Here is a 27,947-nt window from a genome sequence, read left to right on the forward strand (position 1 = left end):
CTTACATCTTAAACCTGAGGATTACTGAAATTGGGATCAGAATCTGAGATGGAGTGGGGTGCTAGAGAAAGAGCAGGGGGAAGACATGGCTGAACAGTTTGTATGTGGGGTAGGTAGGGTTGCGCAATATATCAATAAATTTTTAGAAACCAGTTTGAAGAGCATATCCCAATGACCATTTTGAGCTTGTGACATATCACCAGAAGGAGCCTGAGAATGTGCTCACCTGCCTGCCTGCAGCTCCCTTCCTTCACAAATGGGCTCCCTCCTCCCTTCCTCCTGATCACTCCTCCTGCCCACACCCTCCCCACCACAGTCCAGTCACTGCAAGGGGCTAGAGGCAATTGCTGGGGAGGACCTGCTGCCTGTGGTTTTAAAGCGCATGCTGCTCGCTCCTCTACCAAGCCCTTCTTAAGTCTCCCCTGCCTCCTGCAGCCACAGCCATTAAAAAAATAAATCAATAGTTATTTACTTAAAAGTAGGAAATAAAATATTGTCCTGCTCCGTCTCCACTTTTGTGTGTGTGTGTGTGTGTGTGTGTGAGAGAGAGAGAGAGAGAGCGTGCAATGGCAGGCCGAAAGCAGGATGCTGCCTTGCCTTCCCTCTCCCAGATATGAGTCTCTCAGAGAAATGGGGTAAACTGAGGGGGGAAGATTCAAACTGGCTGCCTTACGAGAGAGGTTGGATGGCCACCTATCACAGCTGCTTGAGTTGAAGGGGGATTCACACTATCCATGCTTAAGGCCTGGAAACAAGAAGTAGGCACATTGCCACCAACCCCATCCCCACTAATCCCCTTGTCTCATTATCCATTATCAGTCATGCGGCCCAAACCTTTCACATAGAAACATGGCAAACCAAAGGCCTATACTGTCTTGCAGACTTCTACAAAAACAATAAACCCATATCAACAGAGGAATTACAGGATAAAATAGGAGGCATTCAAGTATCCTGGCTAACGCACCATCAACTGCACACATCCCTAAACAACAACAAAGCCTTCTTTTGTCAGCAGAGGGACATGGTAGGGGGGTAGTATCTGCAATATACAAAATACTACAGTGGTACCTCAGGTTAAGTACATAATTCGTTCCAGAGGTCCGTTCTTAACCTGAAACTGTTCTTAACCTGAAGCACCACTTTAGCTAATGGGGCCTCCTGCTGCCGCTGTGCTGCCGGAGCACGATTTCTGTTCTCATCCTGAAGCAAAGTTCTTAACCTGAAGCACTATTTCTGGGTTAGCGGAGGCTGTAACTTGAAGCGTATGTAACCTGAAGCGTATGTAACCTGAGGTACCACTGTACTTTACAACGCCGCAATTGCACTTGACACAATTAAAAAACAATGGGAACATGACATAGGTTACAAAATAAACTCTATCCAATGGACTACAATTTGGTCCAAACCTCCCTTTAAATCCACCTCAGCCAACAGAAGAGAACTCACTTTGAAACTTATCTATAGATGGCATCTGACCCTGAGGAAATTGGTGTTAGTACATTCAGGAACCTTATCAAAATGCTGAAGAGGCTGTACCTCTACAGGCACATACCTTCACATGTGGTGGGAATGTTCCCAAATCCAACCCTTTTGGACAGCAGTCCTACAAAAAATATGTAACATAACTAAGGAGGTATTGGAACCCACTCCAGAATTGGCCCTATTTTCCAAAACAATAATGTTCACTTCCACAAAGAGCTTATAACCCACCTACTCTCAACAGCCAGAAACGTCATAGTTAGACACTGAAAAACTAAAACTGACATGAAGACAAAAAAAAGAGGACACCTTCACTCTTGTGTGGCTCCCTTTTGTTACACGCACAGCTCAAACTGACAACAGTGATAGCAGGGATATACCAACAGCATTCAGCTCAATATGGCTAACTTGACCTAATATTTCATACACACCCTTCCGCAACTTCAAACAAATCTCACTACAGTTCATCAGCGGCAATAAAAGGCAAATAAACACGGCCTGCCCCCAATCTTCTCTCATCATCAATGTAAACCAGTAAATATACAGAAAGAGAACCTACTCAACTGACACTGGCATAAAACTCCATAGCTACCATCTATGGACCAGCAGCTTTTACAGCCTCAGAGGTTCCAGAATTATTAAAACAGCTGATCGACTCACATGTAACAAAAAACAAACAAACCACTATAACCTTATACAAGTGTTTATTATAAGCATACCAGTTTGATAGGCAAATATTAAGAGAGGAGCGGAATAATGAATTAGGGATGCCAATCTTGGCCAAGCAATGAGAACCTGTGCTAAGTTCTACAACACGGGGGTCTCTGGACCTTAGACTAAGACTCATATAACAAAAAATATTATTTAGAATTTAATGCACTTGACTACGTTTGTTTAGGAAAGGGCTGTCTATGACATCTAGCTGCTGCAGATTTTTTTGACGAGCTGTCTGTAGTAAAATCAACACAGCATAATTTAATCCCAACTATCAAACAGATGGTATTGGAGATCTCAGATAATGCCTGGAGCACAAGTCCATTCACCCCTTTTGGTGTGGCGGCATTGCAGGACGGTAGAAGATCCACTGGGGCCCCAACGAGGGAACCATGCATTTGGTGCCCTTCCTGATAGGTGGTGAGGGCTTATCAGGAGCCGGATCCTGGCATTCACCCTGCTTTGGTGAATGTGGATGCAGGCTGGGACTTTGGCTGTGCCAGGGGGCAGTGCCAATGGAGCAGGAAGGCTTCCTTTAGGTCCACCCCCTGGCCATTTAAGCAGCCCACACCTGCCAGAATTTATGCTCTTAGTCATGTCAAGAATTGAGTCCCAAGGAATGATGCTTTGCTCATTCATTTGGGGGAAAATGATGTGGGCCAACACAAGGGTATTGATCTAACATGGGTTATAATTGAGGACTTGCAGACATTGCACAACCTGTACCCCTCCATAAGCCTAGGCTGGTCCGAGATGCTGGAGAGACAATGGCAGAACCCAGACTCAACCGGGCTTGGCAAAAGGTTAATTGCGCAGTGAGGTGCTGCATACTACAGTGGGGTCGTTGAGTGATTTACCACCCCAAGATCACATTCTCAGATGAGACCCTGTTTAGGCCGGATGGCGCACATCTTTTCTTATCAGGAAACAATATTTGGTTGCCAGATATTGTTATGTACTGAAGTTCTCACCCTGGGCCAGCAGGGGGATACTGTAGATAGTTATGCAAATGAAGGATTGAAAGTGACGTTCAGTGATTGGATAGTTTTAGAAACTTGTTACAGTAACGTTCTGGAGCTCTATATAAGCAGGCTGACTGAACCCTTCAGTTCAGTTCTGTTCTGGCCTCTGAATAAACAAGAGCTGTTTGAAGAATTGCTGTGTCGTCTGATATGTTCACCCACAACTTAACACTGGTGATGTGGATGGGATCGATGGACATCAGAGCACAGCCCTTGGAACTGAGCCGTATCACTGAGCTGAATCACTGAACGAAATCACTGAACAGAACCAATTCAGAGCTGACTGTTCTGGCTAGAGCACTATGTTCCATCCATCGCCCTCCATGCCGGCATCAGAATCATGGCTTCACTTGTGCCTCTGGCCGTTTGTGCCAGCCTCTGAATCATGGGAGTCCTACCTCGCTCGGTTCGACTGCTACCTCCAAGCCAACAAGCTGACAGAAGTATCACAGGAGCGGAAGCGGTGCCTATTCCTCAGCCTTTGTGGGCCTGAGGTGTTTGAGACGGCCCAAGCATTGCTTGCACCTGAAGCAGTCCAGGCAGCACCGTGGGACACGATCCAGGAGTAGCTCCACAACCACTACACACCAAAGCTGTCCAAGATTGCTGCCCGCCCTGCATTCTAGCACCGGAACCAGGCAGAGGCGGAGTCAATTAACAACTACACCGCTGCCCTCCGACAGGCTGCAATGCATTGTGAGTTCCAAGACTTAGATGATGTGCTGATGGATCGAATCGTCTGTGGGGACCGGGACATCCGTCTGCAACGGTATCTCCTCACCAAGCCAGATCTCACACTGCAGAATGCCATTGAGGAGGCCGTGGCCTCAGAAGCTGCTGAACGCTCCACCCAGTAGATCCGCAAGGCCAGCAGCCCGTGTCTTGCTAGGAAGCCAGTTCCAGTGCATCACAAAGAGGCCAGCAGTGATGAGGCATCCTCCAGTGAAGACGATGACGTGCACCAGACAAAGCGGGAGTGCACAAAGTTCCAACAGAAGTCCAAGGGCCAATCAGAATGTGCTGGCTGCGGAGGCAACCATTCCCAAGCCAAATGTTGATTCAGAGACGCCATCTGTCACAAGTATTCCAGAAGGGGCCACATTGCTAAGGTCTGCCGATCGGCACCATCTGGCACCCCCCCTTCACCGACTTGCAAGTCCAAGTCTTCACTCCAGTCCATTGAAAGCTGTTTCACTCTCACCAACTGCCACTGCCCATCTGGAACCACGATTGGCCAAACCGACTCGCCTACGCGACACAAGCTGAACGTCACGGTGCTCATTGAAGGAGCTCCATGTGACATGGAGATCGACACTGGGTCTGCCCTGTCCATCATGTCTTGGAGCACCATCAAAAGACTGGTACCCAGAGTGTCCAAAAGGCAACTTGACTCTCACTGCGTACACCTGAGAGACTACTAGGGAAACGACATTCCTGTGGTAGGCGTTGGCCGGTTCTAGATCGCCTTCAAGGATTTTTTGGGCCTGCTCTGACTGGTGGTGGTCGAAGGGCAGCGGCCAAGCCTCCTAGGGCTAGACTGGTTTGATGCCCTCGGCCTGGCAGTCACTGGCATCAACTGCATCTCTAACGCAGAGACTGAGGGTCTGGTCAAAGACTTTGCCGAGGTTTTTGATGGCACTTTGGGTCAATATACAGGTACGCCCATCTCCTTTAGCCTTGATCCATCAAGCTAAAGCCACACTGGGTTCCTTTTGCTCTCAAGGCTAAGGTGGACGAACAACTGGACAAGCTGATTGCCCAAGGAGTTTTGGAGCTGGCTGACCACGCCAAGCCAGACGGGTCAGTGAGAATCTGCGCTGACTACAAGTGCACGATCAACAAGGCACTTCAGCAGCACGCTTATCCGGTTCCTGTTGTCTAACACCTGCTGCATTCCCTGGGTGAGGGTAAGGTCTTCGCTAAGCTGGACCTTGCCCAAGCCTATCAACAACTGCCCGTCGATGATGCCACTGCTGAAGCCCAGATGATCGTCACCCACCGGGGGCATTCCGTTGCCGCCGTTTGCAGTTCGGGGTGAGTTTGGCTCCTGGCATCTTCCAAAGCCTTATGGAGCGTCTCCTGCAAGGGCTTCAGGGTGTGGTACCATATTTTGATGACGTCTTGGTGTCTGCAGACTCACACCAGCAGCTGTTCGAGTGCCTCCGCACCCTGCTGACCAGGTTCCAGGAGGCTGGGCTCAAGGTAAAGAGGGAGAAGTGCCAGATCGCTGTTCCACAGGTGGAGTTCCTGGGCTATCTTATCAACACCTCCGGCCTTCACCCGACCACATCCAAGATCCGCGCTATCCAGCAGGCCCCCATCCCAAAGAACAAGACGGAGTTGCAGGCGTTCCTGGGACTGCTGAACTTTTATAACTGCCCCACAAAGCCACGGTGGCTGAGCCTCCTCACCGACTCCTCAGCACAAAGACACCTTGGTCCTGGGGTCATCGGAAGACAGCCGCCTTCAAAGCGGTCAAGGCTCTCATTTCATCGGACAGTGTGCTGGACAGTACAGTGAAGCCAGGACGCTGGTCCTTGCCTGTGACGCCTCACCTTTTGGCATTGGCGCTGTCCTTAGTCACCGTTTTCCAGACAGAAGAGAAGCACCGCTCGCCTACTTTTCCAGGACCGCTATCTCTGACTGAACGGAATTACAGCTAGCTTGACAAGGAGGCACTGGCACTTGTGGCTGGAGTGAAGAGGTTCCATGAATACGGCAGGATTTTTGACCTCATCCCCGACCACAAGCTGCTCCAGGGCATCCTTGCCGGTGATTGATCAACTCCATCGGTCCTCTCGCCATGCATGCTGCGATGGACTGTTTTCCTGGCTGCCTACCACTACCAGCTTGTCCATCGCCCAGGGAAATCCATAAGCCATGGCGACACTCTCAGCCATTGCTCTCTTCCAGCGTTTGTGGAAGACCTGGCTTCTGCTTCATCGCTCCTTCTGATTGAGGATCTTTCGGCAGAGCCTGTATCGGCTGCCACTGTGGCATCTGCATCTGCCCAGGATCACAGCATCAGCTGTGTGCTCAAATGGGTGTGGAGGGGGTGGCCACAAGGGCCTTTTGCATCAGAGTTCCAGCTGTTTGCAACCAGACAACATGAACTCTCGGCTCATCGCGGCTGTCTGCTGTGCGGAGACCGTGTTGTGATTCCCCAAAGACTCCGTCAACGTGTCCTTGAGGCTCTGCACGTTGGCCACCTGGGAATCGTCAAAAAGAAGGCGTTGGCTCGGTGTTACATATGGTGGCCTAACATGGACGATGCCATCACTGCCTCGGTTTCCGCCTGTCAAGCGTGTCAAGAATTGAGGCCTGCGCCACCAGCAGTTAAGGGACACACCTGGGAGACGCCCAAGACACCCTGGTCAAGGATGCACATCGATCTGGCCAGCCCCTTTCACGGCCGGACCTTTATGGTAGTGATGCACGCCTATTCCAAATGGCTGGACGTGGCCCTGATGCCCTCCACCACTACCGAGGCCATCATCCGGGTGCTGCGAGGCCTCTTTGCAACGCATGGGTGTCCTGATGTCCTTGTCACAGTTCACGTCAGGCACTTTTGAGTGGTACCTTTTGGGACTGGACATCCGCCATGCCCTAAGGGACCATTTCATCTAACCAGCAACGGGCAAGCAGAGAGAATGGTGCGCTCGGCAAAAGAGGCACTGGCGCACCTGGACCGGGGAGACTGGCACGAGCGGGTCGCCGTATACTTGTTTGTACAACACATCACCCCTCATCCGGCCACAGGGCAGAGTCCTGCCGAACTGCTTATGGGCCGCCGCCTCAGGTCCCTGCTTGACCAGCTGCGCCCAGACTTTGCTGTGGCTGAACCCCCAGTCTGTGCCAATGCGCCATGGTCATTTGTTCCAGGAAACCAGGTCTTTGCCTGGAACTTTGTGGGGGACATTCCTTGGGTGCCAGCCACAGTAGTGGGAGTCACTGGACCTCGCTCGTACCAGGTGGCACTTGAAGACGGACCCTTGTGGCACCGGCACATAGACCAGCTTAGGCGCAGGGTTGGGGACTTGGACTCTACAGTGGTGCCCTCAACTGCACTCGTGGCTCCAGAACAGACACTTACAGATGGTGATGCTCCACCTACACCTCTCTCGCAAACTGTGGGTGTGGAGCCGAACCAAGCCACTTCAGGGGGTCTGCAGGAGTTCCCACAGACTCAGACCACTGCCGTACCTGACATTCCATCAACTCCACTTGTGGAGGTTCCACCCAAAGCAGCGGATCCAGGGGACTTGGTTTCAACATCACCTAGGGTCGCGCCACAGCCTCAGCAAGAATTGGGCGGTCCCTCAGACTTGGGTACTGGTCCCCAGCGGTCTGGCAGAGTTTCCAAGTGCCCAACTTATTGAAAGGACTATGTTGTTGGACATGTAACACTGTTGGTCTAAGTATGTGGAAGTATATGAAATGTAACTGATATGCTTTTGCGCCTAATTGAACCATTACGTGTAGTGCTGTTTATAAGGAAACCATTACGATTGTAACTAACGCCTTATCTCGGTGGGGAGGGGTGTTATGTACTGAAGTTCTCACCCTGGGCCAGCAGGGGGATACTGTAGATAGTTATGCAAATGAAGGATCGAAAGTGATAGTTTTAGAAAGTTGTTACAGTAACGTTCTGGAGCTCTATATAAGCAGGCTGACTGAATCCTTCAGTTCAGTTCTGTTCTGGCCTCTCAAACAAGAGCTGTTTGAAGAATCGCTGTGTCATCTGATATGTTCACCCACAACTTAACAGATATGATTGAAGGTATTAGGGCATGGATGTAGATGTAAGTGTTTTTGGGCAAGCTGTCTGCTCGGTTGGGCATTGGGGCAATCTGTTGTCTTCGCCTGCCCCTCCAAACACTGGTGTATCCCATTAAGGGATCTGGGGGGAGTGGTTATATCTGCGTGCTCAGGCGGGGCCAGGTCTGAAGGCACTCCCCCAGACGGCAGTCCCTGTGGGGGTCACCCTATTTGATGTAACTCTTAGGAACCCCCATCTGGATTGAACTATGCGTCACTTCTGGCAGGTGGGCTGGAAATATTTTGATTGCCCCATGCCCAAGCCAAACCTCTTTCATCTGTATTCAATAAAGTTGTGACCTGTTTTGATCCAAACCAATTTTATTGGTCTCTTTCATCTGTAAAGTGGTACCTCGGGTTAGGTACCTAATTAGTTTCGTTATTGTGCCATAGGAATGCTATTGTAGGTGTGACTCACTATTTCATGTTTAATTACAAAGGGCCACAACCTCCAAGCAGCCGGTGCCCTAAGCCTTCCCTCATTTTCACAATGCTTCATCTCTTAATACAAATGGCACCACCCATCACAGTCTCTTCAAGCCACTACAGAAACAGACGTGCCTCATTACACCTGGAAATTAGCTGATGAAAAAGTGCACCTGACAGGACTTCTGGTGCTTCTACAGAATGGTGACTGAAGCCAAGGCAATTTAGACTTACTGTACCAGGAATGTAAGTAAAAAAAAAAAAGTTCATAGATTGAGAGAAATGTAGAGTTGGAAGGGGCTCCAAGAATAATCTAGTCAATGCCCTGCAATGCAGGAATCTCAAAAAACCAGTCTTTTCTTAGCTTAGCAAATGTGCTATTAGTTGTGTTAATTCTCAGTTCCTGTAAGGTGAAATTTGGTTTTTCATAGCTGCGCAAAGAGAGGAGCTTGAGCTCTTATGGTTTTTGAATTTTATAACACTGAGAAGCAGAAATTTGCGTAATAACACAGTCTTCTTCAGTAAAAGAATAAAAGCTTTACTGAGTTAAAATAAACTTATATGCAAATAACAGCATAATGAACAGAAGATTAAACTAGCGTCAGACCATACACAGAGTTTCCATTGAGCACAGGCTTGGCAGAGCACAGGATCCACCACACACACTGACACACACACACACACACACGACACTGAGCAAAATTTATACAGAGAATGAGTCATCCTCAATATAAGTCACAGTGATTCAGCATGCTAAATGATTCTGCAGCTTTCAGCATTTCACAACATTTCTAGACTCCTTATCTTCTTCCTTTACGGCTTCTGCTCTCAAATACCTTTGTCACATGCCACAGCCTTCCCCCTTTGCCAATTTTATCATACTATTTAGTTGTAAGATGTAGTGAAAATAGAGGAGAATCAGAAATGTGCAATTCAGCTACAGTGGTACCTCTGGATGCGAAAGGGATCCGTTCCAGAGCCCCGTTCGCATCCTAAGCAGAACGCAACCCGCGTCTCCACAGGCTGTGATTTGGCCGCTCCTGCGCGTGCGTGTGATGTCATTTTGAGCGTCTGCGCATGGGCGAGCGGTGAAACCCAGAAGTAACCCGTTCCTTTACTTCCAGGTCACTGCGAAACGCAACCTGAAAACGCTCAACCTGAAGCGACTTTAACACAAGTTATGACTGTATGTGACTGTATGTGAGGTTTTCAGGTGATTTAGTAATTTGTAGATAAAAACATGGTGAATGAGTATTATGGCATGGTCCCCCATTACCCATGTGGAAAGAAGTTCTAGAGGCAGTGATATTAGGTAGGGTTTGGTTTCAAGAGGTAGAATCCCACAGCATTGGCTCTCACCTGGCAATCCCACATCACATCCCCAGAAAGAGGCACTTTGTAGTGTATCCCAAAATGCTTCCAAACTTCAGCTCCCCATTCACCCCGCCCTCCTTGTTGACTGTTGTGTTCGCGCTGCAGAAGTTCAGTCAAGCGGTTAGGTTCAATGTAGGAAACAACTGTGTAGCAGAGAGAGCTCTTACTTCGGGGGCAAAAAGACACACACTATATATACACACATTCTTTGCAGTTGTTACAAGAAGTCTTCACTCTCTGAAGACAAGAGAGCGTTTTGGCTTATAAAGTACAGTGGTACCTCAGGTTAAGAACTTAATTTGTTCTGGAGGTCCGTTCTTAACCTGAAACTGTTCTTAACTTTAGCTAATGGGGCCTCCTGCTGTCGCCGTGCCGCCGTGGTGCTATTTCTGTTCTCACCCTGAAGCAAAGTTCTTAACCCGAGGTAATAATAATAATGATAATAATAAATTTTATTTATATCCCTCCCTCCCCAGCCAAAGCCGGGCTCAGGACAGCCGACAACACTAAAACAGTGCAACATTATAAACATTAATTAAAATCAAAATTGATGGCAACCATAAACTAAAGTTTTGTAAAGATTGCCAAAGGAGGGAGTCAGGCTGCGCCCTGACCAAAGGCCTGGTGGAACAGCTCTTCCTTGCAGGCCCTGCGGAAAGATGTCAAGTCCTGCAGGGCCCTTGTCTCTTGTGGCAGAGCGTTCCACCAGGTTGGAGCCGCAGCCGAAAAAGCCCTGGCTCTAGTTGAGGCCAGCCTAACCTCTCTGTGGCCTGGGACCTTCAAGATGTTTTTATTTGAAGACCGTAAGTTCCTCTGTGGGGCATACCAGGAGAGGCGGTCCCGTAGGTATGAGGTGTTCCACCTTAAAAGGGAGCAGGCTATGTGAGTCACAGAGTCTGCGTATTTCCTGTTCACAGGATGTTTATGTTTGCTATTGCTTTCGTTTTCTCTCTCGGTGCCTGAACACGCTAGCAGGCGGTCATGTTTTTCTTTGTTCTGACCAACGCTGAATAAACTTGTAAATATGCTCTCCTGCTGTGCAACTTTCGCTGTGTGAATTCTGCTGATAGAGTGTGCATCAGTCCAGGAATGTGGCAATCTATTTCTGGAGCTTGTGTCGCTAAACTTTGATACTGTATCTACGGGAGGTCGATGGACGTCCGGAGTCCGGAGTTGGCGTGGAGGCAGTGATGGCAACAGGTTTCAGGCCCAGATTCACGGCACTTACAGGAGAGTAAGACTGCGACAGACTGCTGAGGTATGTGTTGGAAAAGCGAAAGGAAATAAGGCTTTTCTGAATGCCGGCAAAAGTCTTAGATGTCCGGCTGGCTTAATTGGCCTGGGAGCCGCGCCAGAGGCTTCGTGATTAATGAGCTGCCAAAATAAGAAGTCTTTGAAGGCATAAAGGCTCACGGCTCAAGTAAAGACCTGGAATGGAGTTTTTACAAGCCTCAGAAGCTGCAGAGTGCCCAAAGTTAAATCGGCACAATTATGACACCTGGGTTGTGTACTGTGAGAGCTTGCTGAGACAATTTGGAGTGTGGCATACTGTGTGTGAGGCCCCTCCAGTTCCTCTGACAGAGAGATGGAAGGCTCAGAATTCGACGGCTGTAGACATAATAGTCTTGTCCGTCTCTCTGGAGGAAATTAAAATGCTTGCTGGCAACGTGACTGCACGACAGATGTGGAATGCTTTGAAAAAAGCTCATCTGCCAGTCATCCCAGCTCAGAGTCTGAATGCCCAGAGTGTGAATGCATCGGAGGTCCTGGCTGTTTCCCAGAATGCGAATGAATGCAGGGATGCTGAGGGCACCGGTTGCAAGCTGCAGGGGGAGCTGACTGTGATGTCATCCCAGGCAGCATTCCAGTCTCCAGGGGGAGCCAAGGAGTTTGCAGCTGAGAGCTCTGTTTCTCGTGGGAACCAAGGTCATCGCCTTTGCAGAGGCCAGAAGGCCAGAGGTAAACAAAGACAGATGCCTGCAGATGGCCTGAAGCAGAGGGAGGATGAAGAGCCCACGCCAGTGGAAAACAAGGCTTTGTTTGCTGGCACAGCTTCACCAAAGGCTAAAGGCAAGTCTGATGGCCAGGAGCAGGGGGGTAAGCTGCAAAAGCCCACGCCGGTGGAAAACAAGGTTTTGCTTGCCAGAAAAGCTGCTCCAAAGGCCAGATTTGTTATTGATTCGGGGTGTACCCGTCATGTTTCAAAAGACAAGCACCTGTTTATCTCCTTCACACCTCAAGATGGTGAGATCCACCTGGCTGATGGAAGGACGTTGCAAATTGCAGGAGTTGGGACTGTGAAACTTGCAAGTCTGCACACTACCATCAGAGATGTACTTTTTGTTCCAGGTGATGCGGACAATTTGCTCAGTGTCCCACAGCTGACTGGGTGTGGTTTTGAGATTTCCTTCAAGAGGAGCGTCTGTGTCATCAGGAAAGGCAAAGAGGACATTTTGCATGCAAAGTTTACGGATGGCTTATTCTGTATAACTTATGATGACAATGCTGTTGTGTCTAATGTTGATTCTTGTTGTGTTGCACAAACTAACAAGGTTCTTCATGCAGGATGTATTCATGAAGCACATTGAAGATTTTGTCACATGTCTTGGCAGGCGCTGGCCAAGATGCCTGAGTTGGTTGAAGGTTTGAACATCAAACTTGCGTCTGGTTCGCAGGTCCGAAAGGGCGACCAAAGGCAGACCTCCAAAGAGATTTGCTGATGAGTTTGCTAAGACAGCAACTGCTGTTCTTAGTAGCTCAGAGAAGGTGTGGGAACCTTCAAGCTTCAAAGACGTTCAAGAGTTAACCTCTAAAGATGCTGAGCCTTGGCTAAATGCCATGAAGGCTGAAGTTGATTCCTTGAACAGGAACCAGACTTGGGAACTGGTACCGGTAGTCCCAGGAATGAGACTGGTTGGCAGCAAATGGGTCTTCAAGGCCAAGACAGACCAGAATGGCAAGGTTGTCAGACACAAAGCCAGATTGGTTGCCAGAGGTTTTTCACAGGTACCAGGACAGGATTACCACGAGACCTACTCGCCCACCGTCAAATATGAGAGCATTCGACTGATGCTCAAGATCGCTGCAGAGGAGAAACTGCATGTTTCCCATCATGACATTAATACAGCTTTTTTGTACGGGATTTTGGGGGAGGAGCTGTACATGCTTCCACCTGATGGAATGCAGATACAGAAGGGAATGGTCTGTAAACTGCGGAAATCCTTATATGGTCTCAAGCAGAGTGCCAGGTGTTGGAACACAAAACTCACTGAGACATTGCTTTCTCTAGGTTTTCACCAGGGCAAAGCTGATCCATGTGTGTTTGTCAAGGAGGAGGGGCAAAACAAACTGTATTGTTTATGTTTTGTTGATGATCTTCTGGTGTTTTGGAAGAATCAGGCTTTTTACAAAAGCACCCTAGCTCAACTGAAGGAGCACTTTGACATGAAGGATCTTGGTGAGGTATCCAACTATCTTTCTCTGCAGGTGGAGAGGGACCAAGCAGGTAATTTTCTGGTACACCAAACACAGAAAATTGCTGATGTATTAACCAGGTTGAATTTGGTTGATGCAAACCCAGCAGACACACCGATGGTGACAGGTTACCAGGTAGATAGTACTGCTGAAGCATTTTCTGACACTACAGATGCATTCTAGGCAAGTTGAATTTCATTGCTAGATGCTCAAGACCTGACATTGCTGTAAGCACTAACCTGTTTAGCAGACATGCTAGCAATCCCACTGTTCAGGATTGGAAAGCTCTGAAGCGCATAGCCCGCTATTTGAAAGGGACTATGCACTACAGGCTGAGGTTCACCAGTCAGAAGACTGGAGGTCTTGAAATCTTTGCAGATGCAAGTTTTGGAAGTGACACCACGGATGGTACAAGCACTTCTGGAGTATGCTACATGTACAACCACTGTCTGTTTGACTGGTTGTGCAAAAAGCAGATGACAGTGAGCCTAAGTTCCTGTGAAGCAGAACTCAATGCTCTGTCATTTTCACTCATGGATTGTGAATGGTTGATGCAACTGTTTAAGGACATCGGAGTTTCTGTGAAATGTCCTATACAAGTGTATCAAGACAATAGATCCTGTTTGGCTTTGCTGAACTCAGAAAGTTGCAAGCAAAGAACCAAGTACTTGCAGATTAAGCTACATCGTGCAAGAGAGTGTATTCAGAAAGGACTCATTTAGGTGTCCTACATGCCAGGAAATGAAATTCCTGCTGATCTGTTGTCTAAGGTTGTTAACAGAGAACAACTTAAGGTTTACGTACAGAGGTTGCAATTGGGTTGAACCACAGGTACTACAGGTTACACTGAAAGGGGGAGGATGTTAGGATATTTCCGTTCCACCTTAAAAGGGAGCAGGCTATGTGAGTCACAGAGTCTGCGTATTTCCTGTTCACAGGATGTTTATGTTTGCTATTGCTTTCGTTTTCTCTCTCGGTGCCTGAACACGCTAGCAGGCGGTCATGTTTATCTTTGTTCTGACCAACGCTGAATAAACTTGTAAATATGCTCTCCTGCTGTGCAACTTTCACTTTGTGAATTCTGCTGATAGAGTGTGCATCAGCCCAGGAATGTGGCAATCTATTTCTGGAGCTCGTGTCGCTAAACGTTGATACTGTATCTACGGGAGGTTGATGGACGTCTGGAGTCCGGAGTCGGCGTGGAGGCAGTGATGGCCTTTGTCTCCCATGCAGTATCCCAACACGAGGGCCCTAGGCCGTATAGGGCTTTGAAGGTTAAAACCAGCACCTTAAACCTGATCCTGTACTCCACCGGGAGCCAGTGCAGCTGGTATAGCACCGGATGAATGTGATCTTGCATCGAAGACCCCGTAGGGCATTCTGCACCCGCTGGAGTTTTTGGGTCAGTCTCAAGGGCAGCCCCACGTAGAGCGAGTTACAATAATCCAGTCTGGAGGTGACCGTCGCGTGGATCACAGTGGCTAGGTCAGGGCAAGAGAGGTAAGGAGCCAACTACTTAGCTTGGTGGAGATGAAAAAATGCCACCTTTGTTATAGCTGCAATCTGCGCCTCCATGGAGAGGGAGGTATCGAAGATTACACCCAAACTCTTAACGGACGATGCTGGCACTAATTGCACCCCCGCAAGAGATGGGAGTTGCTCCCTCAATCCCATATTGTCCTGTCCCAGCCACAGGACCTCTGTCTTTGAAGGATTTAACTTCAACCAGCTCCCACGTAACCATCCAGCCACAGCTTCCAAGCATCTGATCAGTGTGTCTGGGGCCGAGTCAGGATGGCCATCCATCAACAGATAGAGTTGGGTGTCATCAGCATACTGATGGCAGCCCAGCCCAAAACTCCAGACAAGCTGGGCGAGGAGGCGCATAAAGATGTTAAAAAGCATGGGTGAGAGTATCGCACCCTGGGGCACTCCACACACCAAGGAGTGGTGGGATGACAATCCCCCCCCAAGCGCCACCCTCTGTCCCCGACCAGAGAGAAACGAGCGCAGCCATTGAAGGACTGTGCCCTGGATCCCCACGTTGGCAAGGCGGTGGTCCAGGAGTTCGTGATCAACCATGTTGAAGGTTGCTGACAGGTCTAGAAGATTCAGCAGCCCTGACCCGCCTCGATCCAGCTGCCTGCGGAGATCATCTGTTAGGGCGACCAGAGCCGTCTCGGTCCCATGACCAGCGCGGACGCCGGACTGGAATGGATCCAGAGCCGGTTTCATCCAGAAACCTACCAAGCTGTTCAGCAACCGCTCTCTCAATCACCTTACCCAGGAATGGAAGATTCGAAACCCGGCGGTAATTGGATAGATCTAAGGGATCTAATGTTTTCTTTAAAAGCGGGCGCACCACTGCCTCCTTCAGTTCCCCTGGGAATGTCCCGGTGCCAAGGGACAAATTGATGATATCCCCCAGGGGGCCCCGCACCTCATCTGGACACGCTCTAATCAGCCAGGACGGGCACGGGTCGAGAGGACAAGTGGTGGGCTTTCCAGCTCGGAGGAGTCTGTCCACATCGGCTGGGGATATCCGGTCAATGTGGTCCAATACTGGACCCGAGGACAGTCGAGGAGCCTCCAGTTCCTTTATTGTATCCAAATTGGCAGGGAGGTCATGGCGGAGCAACAGGACCTTCTCCGCAAAAAAGCTTGTCAATGCCTCACAGCTGTGTGTCAAATTGTTATTTAAATTTGGCTGTCCTTCGAGGGACCGAATTATACTAAATAATTGCGCCGGGCAAGAGCTAGCGGATGCAATGGAGGCCGAGAAGTAGGACTTCTTAGCGGCCTTCACTGCCATCTCGTAGGTTTTCATAAAAACCCTATAAGATGTTCTTGAAGCTCCGTCATGGGCACCCCGCCATACTCGCTCTAGCCGTCTGAGGTCCCGCTTCATTTTCCGGAGCTCCTTGGTAAACCAGGGAGCCCGGTTTCTGTGGGGTCGCAGAGGGTGCTTAGGTGTGATCTCATTGATGGCTGCCAGGAGCTGGGTATTCCAGGCCTCAACAAGCTCAATCAATGAGTTGCCAGGGGGAGAAAGGTCCAGCAAGGCTTGACGGAATCTATCAGCGTCCATCAGTCTGCAGGCGAGCCCAAATTGGCTTGCCACCTAAGCAGGGTGGGGGTGGAACATCAATCCTGGCTTTCAGAGCATAGTGATCAGACCATGGCACCTTCATCGAAGGAAACATGATCACATCTATACCGACGCCAAAGATCAAATCCAGCGTGTGGCCTGCTTGATGTGTGGGGCCCGAAACAAACTGGGAGAGCCCTAGTGTCGCCATGGAAGACACCAGGTCCAGAGCCTGTGAGGAGGGAGTGGCATCAGCATGGATGTTGAAGTCCCCCAATACCAATAGGTTAGGGAACTCCAAGGCCCAGCCAGCCACCACCTCCAGCAGGCCTGACAGGGTGGCTGCTGGTGCGCTAGGTGGCCGGTACACCAGCCAGACAGCCAAGCTCACCTCGGATACCCACACTAGGCCAACACATTCGATGCCGGGGATCAATGGCGATGGTAGAGCCCTGAAAGAACAATCTTCCTGGATTAATAATGCCACCCCTCCCCCCCGCCCCACAGTCCGCGACTGGTGGAGGACGGAGAAACCTGGGGGCGCCATCTCTCGTAAGGTAACAGTATCCCCTTCACGCACCCAGGTCTACATCACACAAGCCAGATCGACCCCCTGTGAGATGAAGAAATCTCGCAGGGTGGCGGTTTTGTTGCCTATAGACCTGTCATTGCACAACACCAGTGACGGAGGTGAGTAATCCTTGCTCACCCTATCCTCGTCTCTCGGGATGCGGCGCAGATTGGAAGGGGTATGAGCATATCCATATCTCAATCCCCTTCACCTATGACATCTGCCCCCACCGCCATACCTCCCTCGCCCCTCCACAGTAGGAATCCCAAGCCTCATACTCGCCCCCATTTACAAAATATAAGAGCAAACAAACAAAAAACAATTACACCAAAACAAAACCAATCCCCACCCCACTCAACAACCATCCCACCCCAACCCAAAATAAAACAAAACAAAATAAAAATACATGGATAAAAACCACCGTTTATGGTGGTACAACAAAGTAAAAAGTAAAAACACTTTTAAAACATTTTAAAATATATAAAAACATTTCAAACATTTGCTGCAGTAGCACCAGTGTCCTTAAAGTTGTGGCGGTGGCGAGTATGGGCCCCGCCGCCCGGGCCTGGTGGAGAATGGGCTTGCAGGGGGAGCGGTCCTCCCCACAAACTCACGGCAGAGCGGCAACAGCAATGTCCCGAGGCCTCCTTGGAGCCTTATATGTCGAGGTGGAGTATGGGGCCCGGCCCCAGGCCCAAGGTGGAGAATGGGCTTGCAGGGGGAGCGGTCCTCCCCACAAACTCACGGCAAAGTGGCAGCAGCAATAGAGGTATTATTTCTGGGTTAGCAGAGTGTAACCTGAAGCGTCTGTAACCTGAAGCGTCTGTAACCTGAAGTACCACTGTACTTGCTGAAGCAAACTCTACACAGCAAGTGCAAATTCCAGTGGCTAACAAAGTCCTGCAAGTGCCAGAGCTCTCAGTCTAGAAGACCTTAACAATTCAGCTGTGAAATGAAACCAGCCTGCTTTACAAACAAATAAATGATGACAATACATTACTAATTTTGTACATTCCCATGATGAATGTTGGAAAAACAATATGTCTACTTGGCTAGTTACTGTGGGAAAAACTAAGAAAATATTAAATAGCATGTGATTTCATGCAACTATGAATGCTCTGGGGTGACAGTTCAAACTGATGTACTGCATTTTCTGTTTTCCAGGTAAACAGTGGGGGGGAAGCATCAAAACTGAGGAAAAACTCACTTGATTCATTTGTTTCATTGGCATATGCTTTGTGCTTCAGATCAGGAAACCATGAGCTGGATTAGTTTTACTTATTTGGAAGAATACCTGAGCTTTGTGGTTCACCCTCTGTGGATATTCCTGCTTCCAATTTTGATTTATTCACACTGGTTATGTTTTTATTTTGTTGGCTGTGTTATCTCATTTTTGTTCAATGCTTACAAGAAGATGAATAACCACCAAGGAAATGATTTTTATAGCAAATTTTGGGACAAGCCAAGGCATGCTTTGGCTCGATTTGTAGAGCTAGTTGGAAAGATATGGCATGGTGAGTACATGTTCCTTTCATACCAATAATTCCAATTTATGAGCCAGTATAGTTTCATATGACTGAGCATCAGAATTTCAGGTTTGAAGCACTGGAACAATAGTTGCGATAAGGATCAAAACACAGGCATGGGTATTTATATATGTAATAAACAATGATAAAGGAAAAAAACTTTTTATGAGCTATGAAATCAAGAAGGGTCGGTTGGTGGCTGCATAAACACCATACATTGAATCACATTTAAAGCATGTTTCCTCTCCAAAAGGAACCTGGAGAATGTTGTTTACACCTCGCAGAGACACAATTAGCAAACCCTTTGAAAATAGTTTCATGGATTGTGGAAAGGGAGAGGGATTGGCTTTAAGTGTGCAGTGGGTACACAGCCAATGTGATTAATATAACATTGTATAGTGGGACTTTGTGGGAGTGATTTTCCTGAGCATGATAAACTCTGAAGCATAAACGTTGGAATTTGCCAGCACAGGATGTGGTGATGGCTACTACTTTATGTTTTTTTTAAATAATATTTTATTAAGTTTTAACAATAAAGAAATTCCAGAACAACAAATAGAAAAAGACATAAGAAAAATACAAAAACACAAAAATACAAACTTACAAAATACAAAAACATAAACATTTAACATAAAAAAGAAAAGGAGAAAAAGCACAAAAACCAACAAAAATCCCTCTTTTTAAATTTCTCATCTTTGATTAACTTATTTTCCTGACTTCCTCACGCCTCCCTTTTTTGTATCCCTTTTAAAAATTGGTTCAGCAAATTCATAGCTTCAAATTTTCATCTATTGTCAATCCAATCTTACATTTTACCTTGTTGCTAGAACCCCTTCATTTCATTTCAATGTCATCAACATTCAAAAATTTTACAATATTTCTGTAAATAAATTTTAAATTTCCTCCAATCTTATTCCACCACCTCTTCCCCCTGGTCTCGGATTCTGCCAGTCATTTCCGCCATTTCCATATAGTCCATTACTTGCATCTGCCATTCTTCCAGAGTGGGTAGGTCTTGTGTCTTCCAATGCTTTGCGATGAGTATTCTTGCTGTTGCTGTAGCATACATAAAGAAAGTTCTATCCTTCTTTGGCACCAATTGGCCGACTATGCCCAGGAGAAAGGCCTCTGGTTTCTGGTGATGGCTACTACTTTAGAGGGACACTGCGGGAAACAGGATGGTGGACTATAGAGGCCTTTGGCCTGATCAGCAGAACTCTTCCTATATTCTGAATGCTTCTTAGAGGACTTTTATTTCTTTAGGAGTTGATGTACAAATCCAAAATACACTACTAAAACCAAGTCTGGGCCATAAGCATGAGACCCTGTAACTACTTATGACATGATTAGGGGTGCATCTGTCATGGAAACAGCTTGGTAAGTGATTCAGAAAATGGTCTGAAGATGCCTGAAGTTGGAGCTCTTAGGGAGAGGGGATAAATGTACTCCAAGCCTTGGATAGCTCATTCCCAAAGCAATCCTGTGCAGAACGGTAATACTGCCTGTCAGGGAACTGCCATCAGGGCCGGAGGGAGAGAGCGGGCTCCAGAGGGACTCCAGAGAGCACCCCGGGAGGGGGAGAGGCAGCCCATCTTCTGGGGAAGAGAATCAGTGTAGCACCAGTGGAGAAGGGGGGCAGGTGGGGGAAGCGGCGAGGTGGTTCCATGACTCCTTGCTGGGAACCAGAGGGGAGAGTAGGGGTCCTCCACTGCCCACACCCTCCTTGTGCAGAAGGCTTCCACGCAGGGAGAGTAGGCAGAGACTAGGCGTCAAAGAGCTTCTTTGCTGGAAGAAGTTCAAGAAACGCCCACTGACGGATTCTGCCAGCGATTGAGACAGCCACAGGCGAGTGGCTGTCCGGACAGAAAAGGTTCACTCAGGCAACCCAGCCAGGTGTGGCGCCAGTTTATGTATGAGCAACCCCTAGAACCATTACACTGCCCTTAAAATAAAATTTAAAAATCTCCAAAATATTTATCATAATAATGTATAAAGCTAAAAGTAGATTAAAACAGAAAATAGCTCAATCAAAGACTGCGCCTGGAAGAAAGCATGGAAGGAACATTCCATGAGAGGAGAAATTCCCCTTCCTGCCATTAATTCTGGGAGGACCACAGAGAAAGTCCTGTTACATGTGGATGACAGCCTAGTATCTAGAAAGCTGAAGGATATAGCAGAGCTTTTTACCTAAATTTCAGTTTTTTGAACTACATTGATTTTCTCCAGTAATTTTTTTTTGATATTTTATTTACCTTTCAACAAAGTAATATTATTTGTTTCATTTTATTTTCAGGTTATGAAATTTATGGCATGGAACATCTCCCTACAGGACCAGGAATTGTTATTTATCACCACTCAAGTGTTCCTATCGGCTATACCTTATTTGTGACAAAAGCTTTTACAGAGAAAGGGAAACTGTGCCATTCAGTAATTGATCATGCCCTGTATGGGATCACAGGTAATTTATTTATAATTAAATTATGTATTTTTACATTAAACATGTGTTAAATATGACATAAAACAATGCTCTAATATATAAAACAGTGTATCAGGCAAGTAGGAAAAAACCACAGATAAATAAAATAGCAGCAGCAGGTGAAAAAGTAAGTTAGTGGAGGAGAAGGTTATTTCTCACCAAGCCCCTGAAATTAAATGGATTGAACGAAGGATGAATAATTATTTCCAATTTCTTTCTTCAGGGCATTTTTTAACAGAAAACACACCAGAAGGAAGATTCAGGGCACAGTATTATGAAGAAAATGTCATATTTATTAAGTATAATGGTCTAAAGGATCTTTAAATCAAATTAAACTAGCCAAATCAAAATACAGTTAGGCAGGAGAAAACGGATCACTCCCCTTTCCTGGCCATGTTTACAGGCAACATTGCCTCAGAGTAAAGGACTGGAAGGAATATGTCCTCCATGTTCCTAGAATTGTGGGCACGTGAGTTGACGAGCACAAACCGATGTGAATGTCAAGCCAAATGACCCAATGCAAGGCCGAGCATGGCTCTGTCAATATTATATTGGCCTCTAAACTTCATACTGCAAAGGTCTACATCAGGCATAGGCAAGCTCAGCCCTCCAGATGTTTTAGGGCTACAACTCCCATCATCCCTAGCTAACAGGACCAGTGGTCAGGGATGATGGGAACTGTAGTCTCAAAACTTCTGGAGGGCCGCGTTTGCCTATGCTTGGTCTACATCATCCAAATGAATTTACAATGGGGGTTGAATAATTTCAGTTGCAAGTATATAGCAGCACATTCCCAGGACAAAATCATTCCTTGGGGCTGGTATCACCACCCGCCACAATTCTACATTATTATTCCATATTATCTTCGTCAGTACTTTAAGGAGTTGCTTTGATGTTATGAGGAAATGCAATCTATAATTTTGTGAGGTTTTTGAATAAATCTTATCAGGTTATACAGTGGTTCCTTGGGTTACATACGCTTCAGGTTACAGACTCCGCTAACCCGGAAATAGTACCTCGGGTTAAGAACATTGCTTCAGGATTAGAACAGAAATCTTTATTAATATCCCACATATACATACATACATACATACATAGATAATCATACAAAGCAAAAGCAACACAAGTAAAGAAAAGGGTAAAAAAAGGAAAAAAGAAAGAAACGAAAAATACAATATATTACAATTAAATAACAAATTAAAATGTAAAACTACCAATCATTCTCATTATATTGCTTATATAGTCTATATTTTCTTGCCCAGGTTTATATTATGTTATTATGTTATTAGAAGCCTAGCTCTTGGTGGTATATTGCTTCAATTCCATTTCTAAATTTTACTCCTAGTCCCTTTATTTTTGTCTGTTTTTTCATAAAATACCAGAAAACATTGTCAAAGGCCTTCTCCGCATCAAGTAATAACAAGGCTGCCTTTTTATCACTTTTAATTTCTAGATATTCCAAAATATCGACAATGTTTCTGGTATTTCCCGAAATTTGTCTTCCTGGGAGAAACCGTCTGGTGTGGATGAATGATTTCTCTGATGGCTTCTTTAAGCCTGCTTGCCAATATATTGGCAAAAAGTTTGTAATCACAGTTTAATAGTGATATTGGCCTAAACTGTGATTGCAGGTGAACATTAACTGACCTCAAAACGTCTACAAGAATGCCATTTTTTACTCCAGTAATCTCAAGGCTGCCATAAAGAAATTTCATGCTTTCTTGTACAATTGTCTGCATTCTTCCTCAGGGATGAAAAAATGGGGGGGGGGGGGAATCTGTATAATGTGTCATTAGATTTCTCCACTACATCTACAGGTTCTCATATAATAATTGCTGCTGCCTTTAATGCCAGTATAGAACAAGGTGTAAAAAACCTGGGTCCCCAACTTGATGATCCCCTCAATCAATCACTAATAAAGATGGATATGTCTTACTGGGAAGAACAATGCAAAGAATGGAATCCTGTTTGGGAGCCTGTTCACTAGTAAACCACCTGTGAAAAAGTTCACTGTATTCATACACCACTTGGGATGGGTTGGGAGCTACAGCTAAGGAAAAGAGCAGAAGCCCACATACATGCCCACGGCTCTCATAGCAACCCCAACCCATTAAAAAATGGTCAATCAAGCTCTCCCACGCACAGTTTTTATGCCCCCAAGTGACACTGCAAGCAAACACATGTGGCATCCTTGCTACACAGTGCACATGGTCCTCCATTGCCCCCCCCCAATCATCAAACAGCAGCCACACCAGGAAACATAGGTCAATTTTAAAAATAAAGCAAAAGAAGTGAGGTCAGAGCCCAAACAGGCCCAGTAGCACAGAGAGCTCTGTTGGGGGGCATTCCACTGGGTAAATTAATGGAGCATCTAACCCTCAGTCTGTGTGAAAAGATGGGCTTCTGCTGGTGGAGGCAGATTTCCACCAGCAGGTTCCTCTCTCTTCTCTCTCTTTCTCTCTCTCTCTGTATCTGTCTATGTGTGAATGTCCACTGTGTCCAAAACCCATGCAGCCTATAGGGATTGAAGACTTGTATTATCCAGCAAGGCACTATGGGCTGTATTTTTATCATGATGCAAACTAGAATATCAATCTGTTGTACTGCAGACTTGAGGAACACTTGCCCAAAATGTGCTCACCTCAGCACGCAATCTCACTCTGTGTGCTTTCAAAAAAAAAAGGCAATTGCCAGAACACGTGAAGAAAAGGGAAACTAGCATAAAGTCCCCCTTCCATGAAATCCTAGTTGATCTGTAATAGTGCAATATCTTTGGAATAATGACACTTGTATGACACTTGTATAGTATCCACACTATTTCCTCATTAAGAGTTGTGTAAAATGCATTTTTCTGTTTGGGGCTTACTTTTTTAGGGCTGAAGATGCTTTGTGATGTTATCTCATTGAGAGATATCACAAATGCTGAATGTTTGGAAATTCTGAAGAAAGGCCATTTACTGGGCATTGCCCCTGGTGGATCTAGAGAAGCAAACTTTAGTAATGATTACAGCTTAATGTGGGGTAACCGCACAGGTTTCGCTCGGCTAGCTTTGGAGGCGAAAGTGGTGAGTGATCTTTGGGCAATTTGCATTGCCCTCACAATTATCCTGGATATGACGTACTGTGTTGACAGCCTTGATCTAGCATCCTCCATAGCTAAGGATGGCAAATATCCTGTTTTGGAGTCAAATGATAACTGGAGAGCTATGGATACCCCACCACTACTTTTTAAAAAAGCTACTGAAATCAATAACATTTAATAAGAAAAATGGCTGTCAGGGAATTGGAGGCAGAGAAGGGGGAGAGAATGGGGACTTACAGAGAAAAGTCTCCATTACTTAGCAGGAGTACTTCCTCGGACGAGGAGGGTGACGAAGGGCTGGCAGGAAGCAATGAATCAGAGAGGGGGGAGCAGCTTCCAGGGCCCAGCCACTCTCGTAACAGAGGAAGGAAAGGGGGTGGGTTCAGGAAGTGGTTATGCTGGAAGAAAGCGAAAGCTTCTCCAGTCTCTGCAACTGACTCTGCATGATGCAGGCTGACTCTCAGAACTCCGTGTAAATAGCAGAAATAAACCAATAAATCTTGTAAATATGGCTGGTTTCCTGGACTCGTATCTCTTCTAGCACTCACCAGTCATCCCTGACAATGGCCTTTACCCCCTTTTTCTCTCTTCAATTCCTGAAAATCTGGGCAACAACTTGTGAAGTTTCTTCATCTGAGATATTTGAATAGATATTTGATATTTTGCATAATTTATGACTTGCTTCTCCTAATAATCCCAGATGTGAAGCATTCTTCTTTGTCCTTAACAAAAATAAAGGTGGGGTGGTCAGGGCGAAGTAATTATCCAGTTCTCGTCTGTCTTTCATTTTTGTTTCATCTTTCATTCTTCTAGCCCATCATCCCAATATTTACACAAAACAGTTGTGAAGTGTACAGGAGCTTCGGAAAGACAAGTGAGTTAAATATCTTATGTTTCTTGGTTGAGCAAGAGATCCAATTTCAGACAATATACATTTTAATAGTAGACTATTTTTTTTTTTAAAAAAACCAATTATCTTTTTCCTAACTACTAGCAGAGTTTATTCCATGGACACTTATCTGTGCTGCCTGCCTCAGTATTGAGTAAATATGCCTTTGTTTAGTTTTCTATTAGATTTAAAACAAAGCTGTAATCTATAAGAGGGGTAGGAAGCCCAACATAGACAGGAACAGATCAGGAAACAAACCATATTTTGCAGTCTGTTGTACAACTTATGATCCCAATTGCCAAGAGATGAGAAGAGCTGATTGAATATGTTGCATATCTTTCCCCAAGTACTCATATTATTTAACTCTTCCTCCTTGGGATGGATTGATTGCAATTGCTTAACAGAATGCTAACTAAGGTCCAATTTGAAATGCGGTCACTTTCTTTTACAGGGCTGACAAAATGGCTGTATGAGAAAACTCGACGTGTACTCCTTCCCATTTATGGAGGATTTCCAGTGAAACTGAGGACATATGTTGGAGAACCCATCCCATATGATCCAAATATAACTGCCACAGAGCTGGCTGAAAAAGTAAGTGAACCCAACACTTGGAAGTAAAGAAGCAGAATATTTTTTCCCTGTTTGTTTCTCTCTCTTTCAGTTCTAAATTGTATTCTGCGTACAGTGGTACCTCAGGTTACAGATGCTTCAGGTTACGCATTTTCGGGTTGTGTACCACACCGAACCCGGAAGTACCGGAATGGGTTACTTCTGGGTTTCGGCGCTCGCGCTTTGCACATGCGCAGAAATGCCGAATCGCTACCCGTGCGTGCAATGACGCGGCGCTGCGGGTTGCAAATGTTGCTGGTTGCAAAAGTGCCTCCTGCACAGATCATGTTTGCAACCCGAGGTTCCACTGTATTCACTTCCTCATTCTATACGACCAGAGATAGGGTTCATTATATACACTTTTGTGCATTATTTTCCTTGCTCAGTTTTCCCTCTTCTTAACTTGTTCAGACTAATTGAATGGGAGAAACTATGCATTTTATCTAGTGCAGCACAAAGAGAGATCTGATCACACAATGGAACTTTTTCTCCCCCACTATGGACCCCAGAACTGGGCCCCAGAGGGTCCCTCTAAGTCACCCCAGTGCCAATTTTTGAGGGTGGTGAGAGGGCTGAAGAGGAAGACAATTCATTGTACACATGGATGTGTGTTGCATGAGCCAAACTGCACTGTTGGATACAGTTCTCTTTAACAGCCATGATTCCAATCCAATGAGCTACCAACCCTGAATCTCCAACACATTTTTCATTAGGGCTGTCTAAAAGAATGTCAACAATTTTGGGGCCTTCCTAAATGAGAAAACCAGGGTAAACATGAATACAATGGGCTGGATTCACAGAGAGATGAGCGGTTGTATTGTAGAGTTTGCTGGCCCTGGCTCCTCTTGCTCAACCCTCCATGCCTAAAAAGCCGCTCTTCAGTGTTGATACACAAGGCCTCTCACGCAACAAATCTCTGAATACAAATGACTGGATTGACATTTGCAGCATTGTTCCTCAAAATAAATTCAGTTGCTTACATTTACATTTTTGCTGCAAAGAAGGAGATTCTGGATGCCACAGATTCTGATGCCTTTTGCTTTTTCCTCACTGATATTAAGAACTGTGAATATCTATTTCGCAACAACATAATGTAGTGCTTTGTTTTTCTTTCAACAGGCAAAGACTGCACTTGAAAATCTTCGGGACAGACACCAAAAAAGGCCAGGAAATATCTTAAGAGCGCTTTTAGAACGATTTGATAAGTATGACAAAGCCAACTAGTCCATATAAAACAAACCATATGTTTGTAATAGGAAAAATTAATAATTATGTAATTAAAGCTAAGTTAACATGCATAGAATTGTGCTGGATTGTATATGAATTATTTGGAAGGGTCCCTAGCTCAGTAGCTCAGCACCTGCTGTGTGTGCAGAAGGTCCTAGGTTTGGAAGAGGTACAGGTGCTTTCCTGCCCTATCCTGCAATACTCCCAGAATCCCCTTTTTGGGGAACTTGCATTAGTAGAGGCAGAATCGAAGAGTATAACAGGAAGGCGAGTGTTTAACTGAAACATGAAATAATACTACATGTGAAAGAGTAATGTCTATAAATCACCTGTATTAAAATAGTGGCACTTCTTTCATGTTTATAAAAGGGTGCTCCAAGATCTGAGCCCTATAAAGCAAGTCTTCATAAACAAATAGCAAGAAAAGTAGAGAACATAAAAATATAGCCAGGCTTGGTGAAAAAAATGACTGATCTAACAAAAACAGCCAACTCAGCTTTGAATCTGAGTCTTGGCAATCCACGTGCAGTTATACAGCTAAAGAAAACTGTCCCAGACTTACATCTTAAACCTGAGGATTACTGAAATTGGGATCAGAATCTGAGATGGAGTGGGGTGCTAGAGAAAGATCAGGGGACAAGATTGTAGCTTCCATGAGACTTCCGGTTTAGCGCCTCCGGTAATGGCTGAATTCCTCTGATCGGGAGGAATTTGCTTCGTGGAAACCAGGGTCTGGCCGCCACGGCGAAGGCATAGACCCACTAAAAATCACAGGCGGGAGAAGCCTGTGAACGTGGGATTCGGCTGGCACCTTTTGCGCCTCCCCTACTCGCGGGGAAACCCGGTTTCGGGGATCCGGAGTGACGTTGGGTGAGCGGCGCGGTGCTTCAAATTGACTGCTTCTTTCACGGAGTGAAGCCGCATTGCTGTTGCCGGAGAGCGCTGACTTTTTCCTGTGGACAATTTGATCTTAAAACAACTACTCGTGAGTAGAACAGAAAACTGGATTTTTAAACGCCTTAATTTGGCACCGAAATGGGGAGGTTTCAAACAGGAAGTCCGCCTTCCCCTTTTGTAAATAGACTGAAGCAAAGAGGCTGCAAGCTAAAGTCTTGGAAAGCCTTCCGTAAAGGTTTAAACTTCCATTGGCTAAAATCATTAAACCCCCCTTG

At 46.2% G+C, this 27,947-nt stretch overlaps 1 protein-coding gene across 1 annotated transcript; it reads left to right on the forward strand.

Annotated features, from left to right (window-relative positions):
- The first annotated feature begins 8,491 nt into the window (after positions 1 to 8,491).
- On the forward strand, positions 8,492 to 27,115 carry LOC309373408 (DGAT1/2-independent enzyme synthesizing storage lipids-like). Its single transcript, XM_081917608.1, has 7 exons — positions 8,492 to 8,705; positions 18,131 to 18,480; positions 20,786 to 20,950; positions 23,843 to 24,033; positions 24,864 to 24,924; positions 25,391 to 25,530; positions 26,668 to 27,115. The coding sequence occupies exons 2-7, from the start codon at positions 18,198 to 18,200 to the stop codon at positions 26,770 to 26,772; spliced, it is 945 nt and encodes a 314-aa protein (XP_081773734.1). The 5' UTR covers positions 8,492 to 8,705; positions 18,131 to 18,197; the 3' UTR covers positions 26,773 to 27,115.
- The last annotated feature ends 832 nt before the right edge of the window (positions 27,116 to 27,947 follow it).

Source organism: Podarcis melisellensis (genome assembly GCF_964234715.1).
Source record: "Podarcis melisellensis genome assembly, chromosome: 7".
Lineage (NCBI taxonomy): Eukaryota > Metazoa > Chordata > Lepidosauria > Squamata > Lacertidae > Podarcis > Podarcis melisellensis.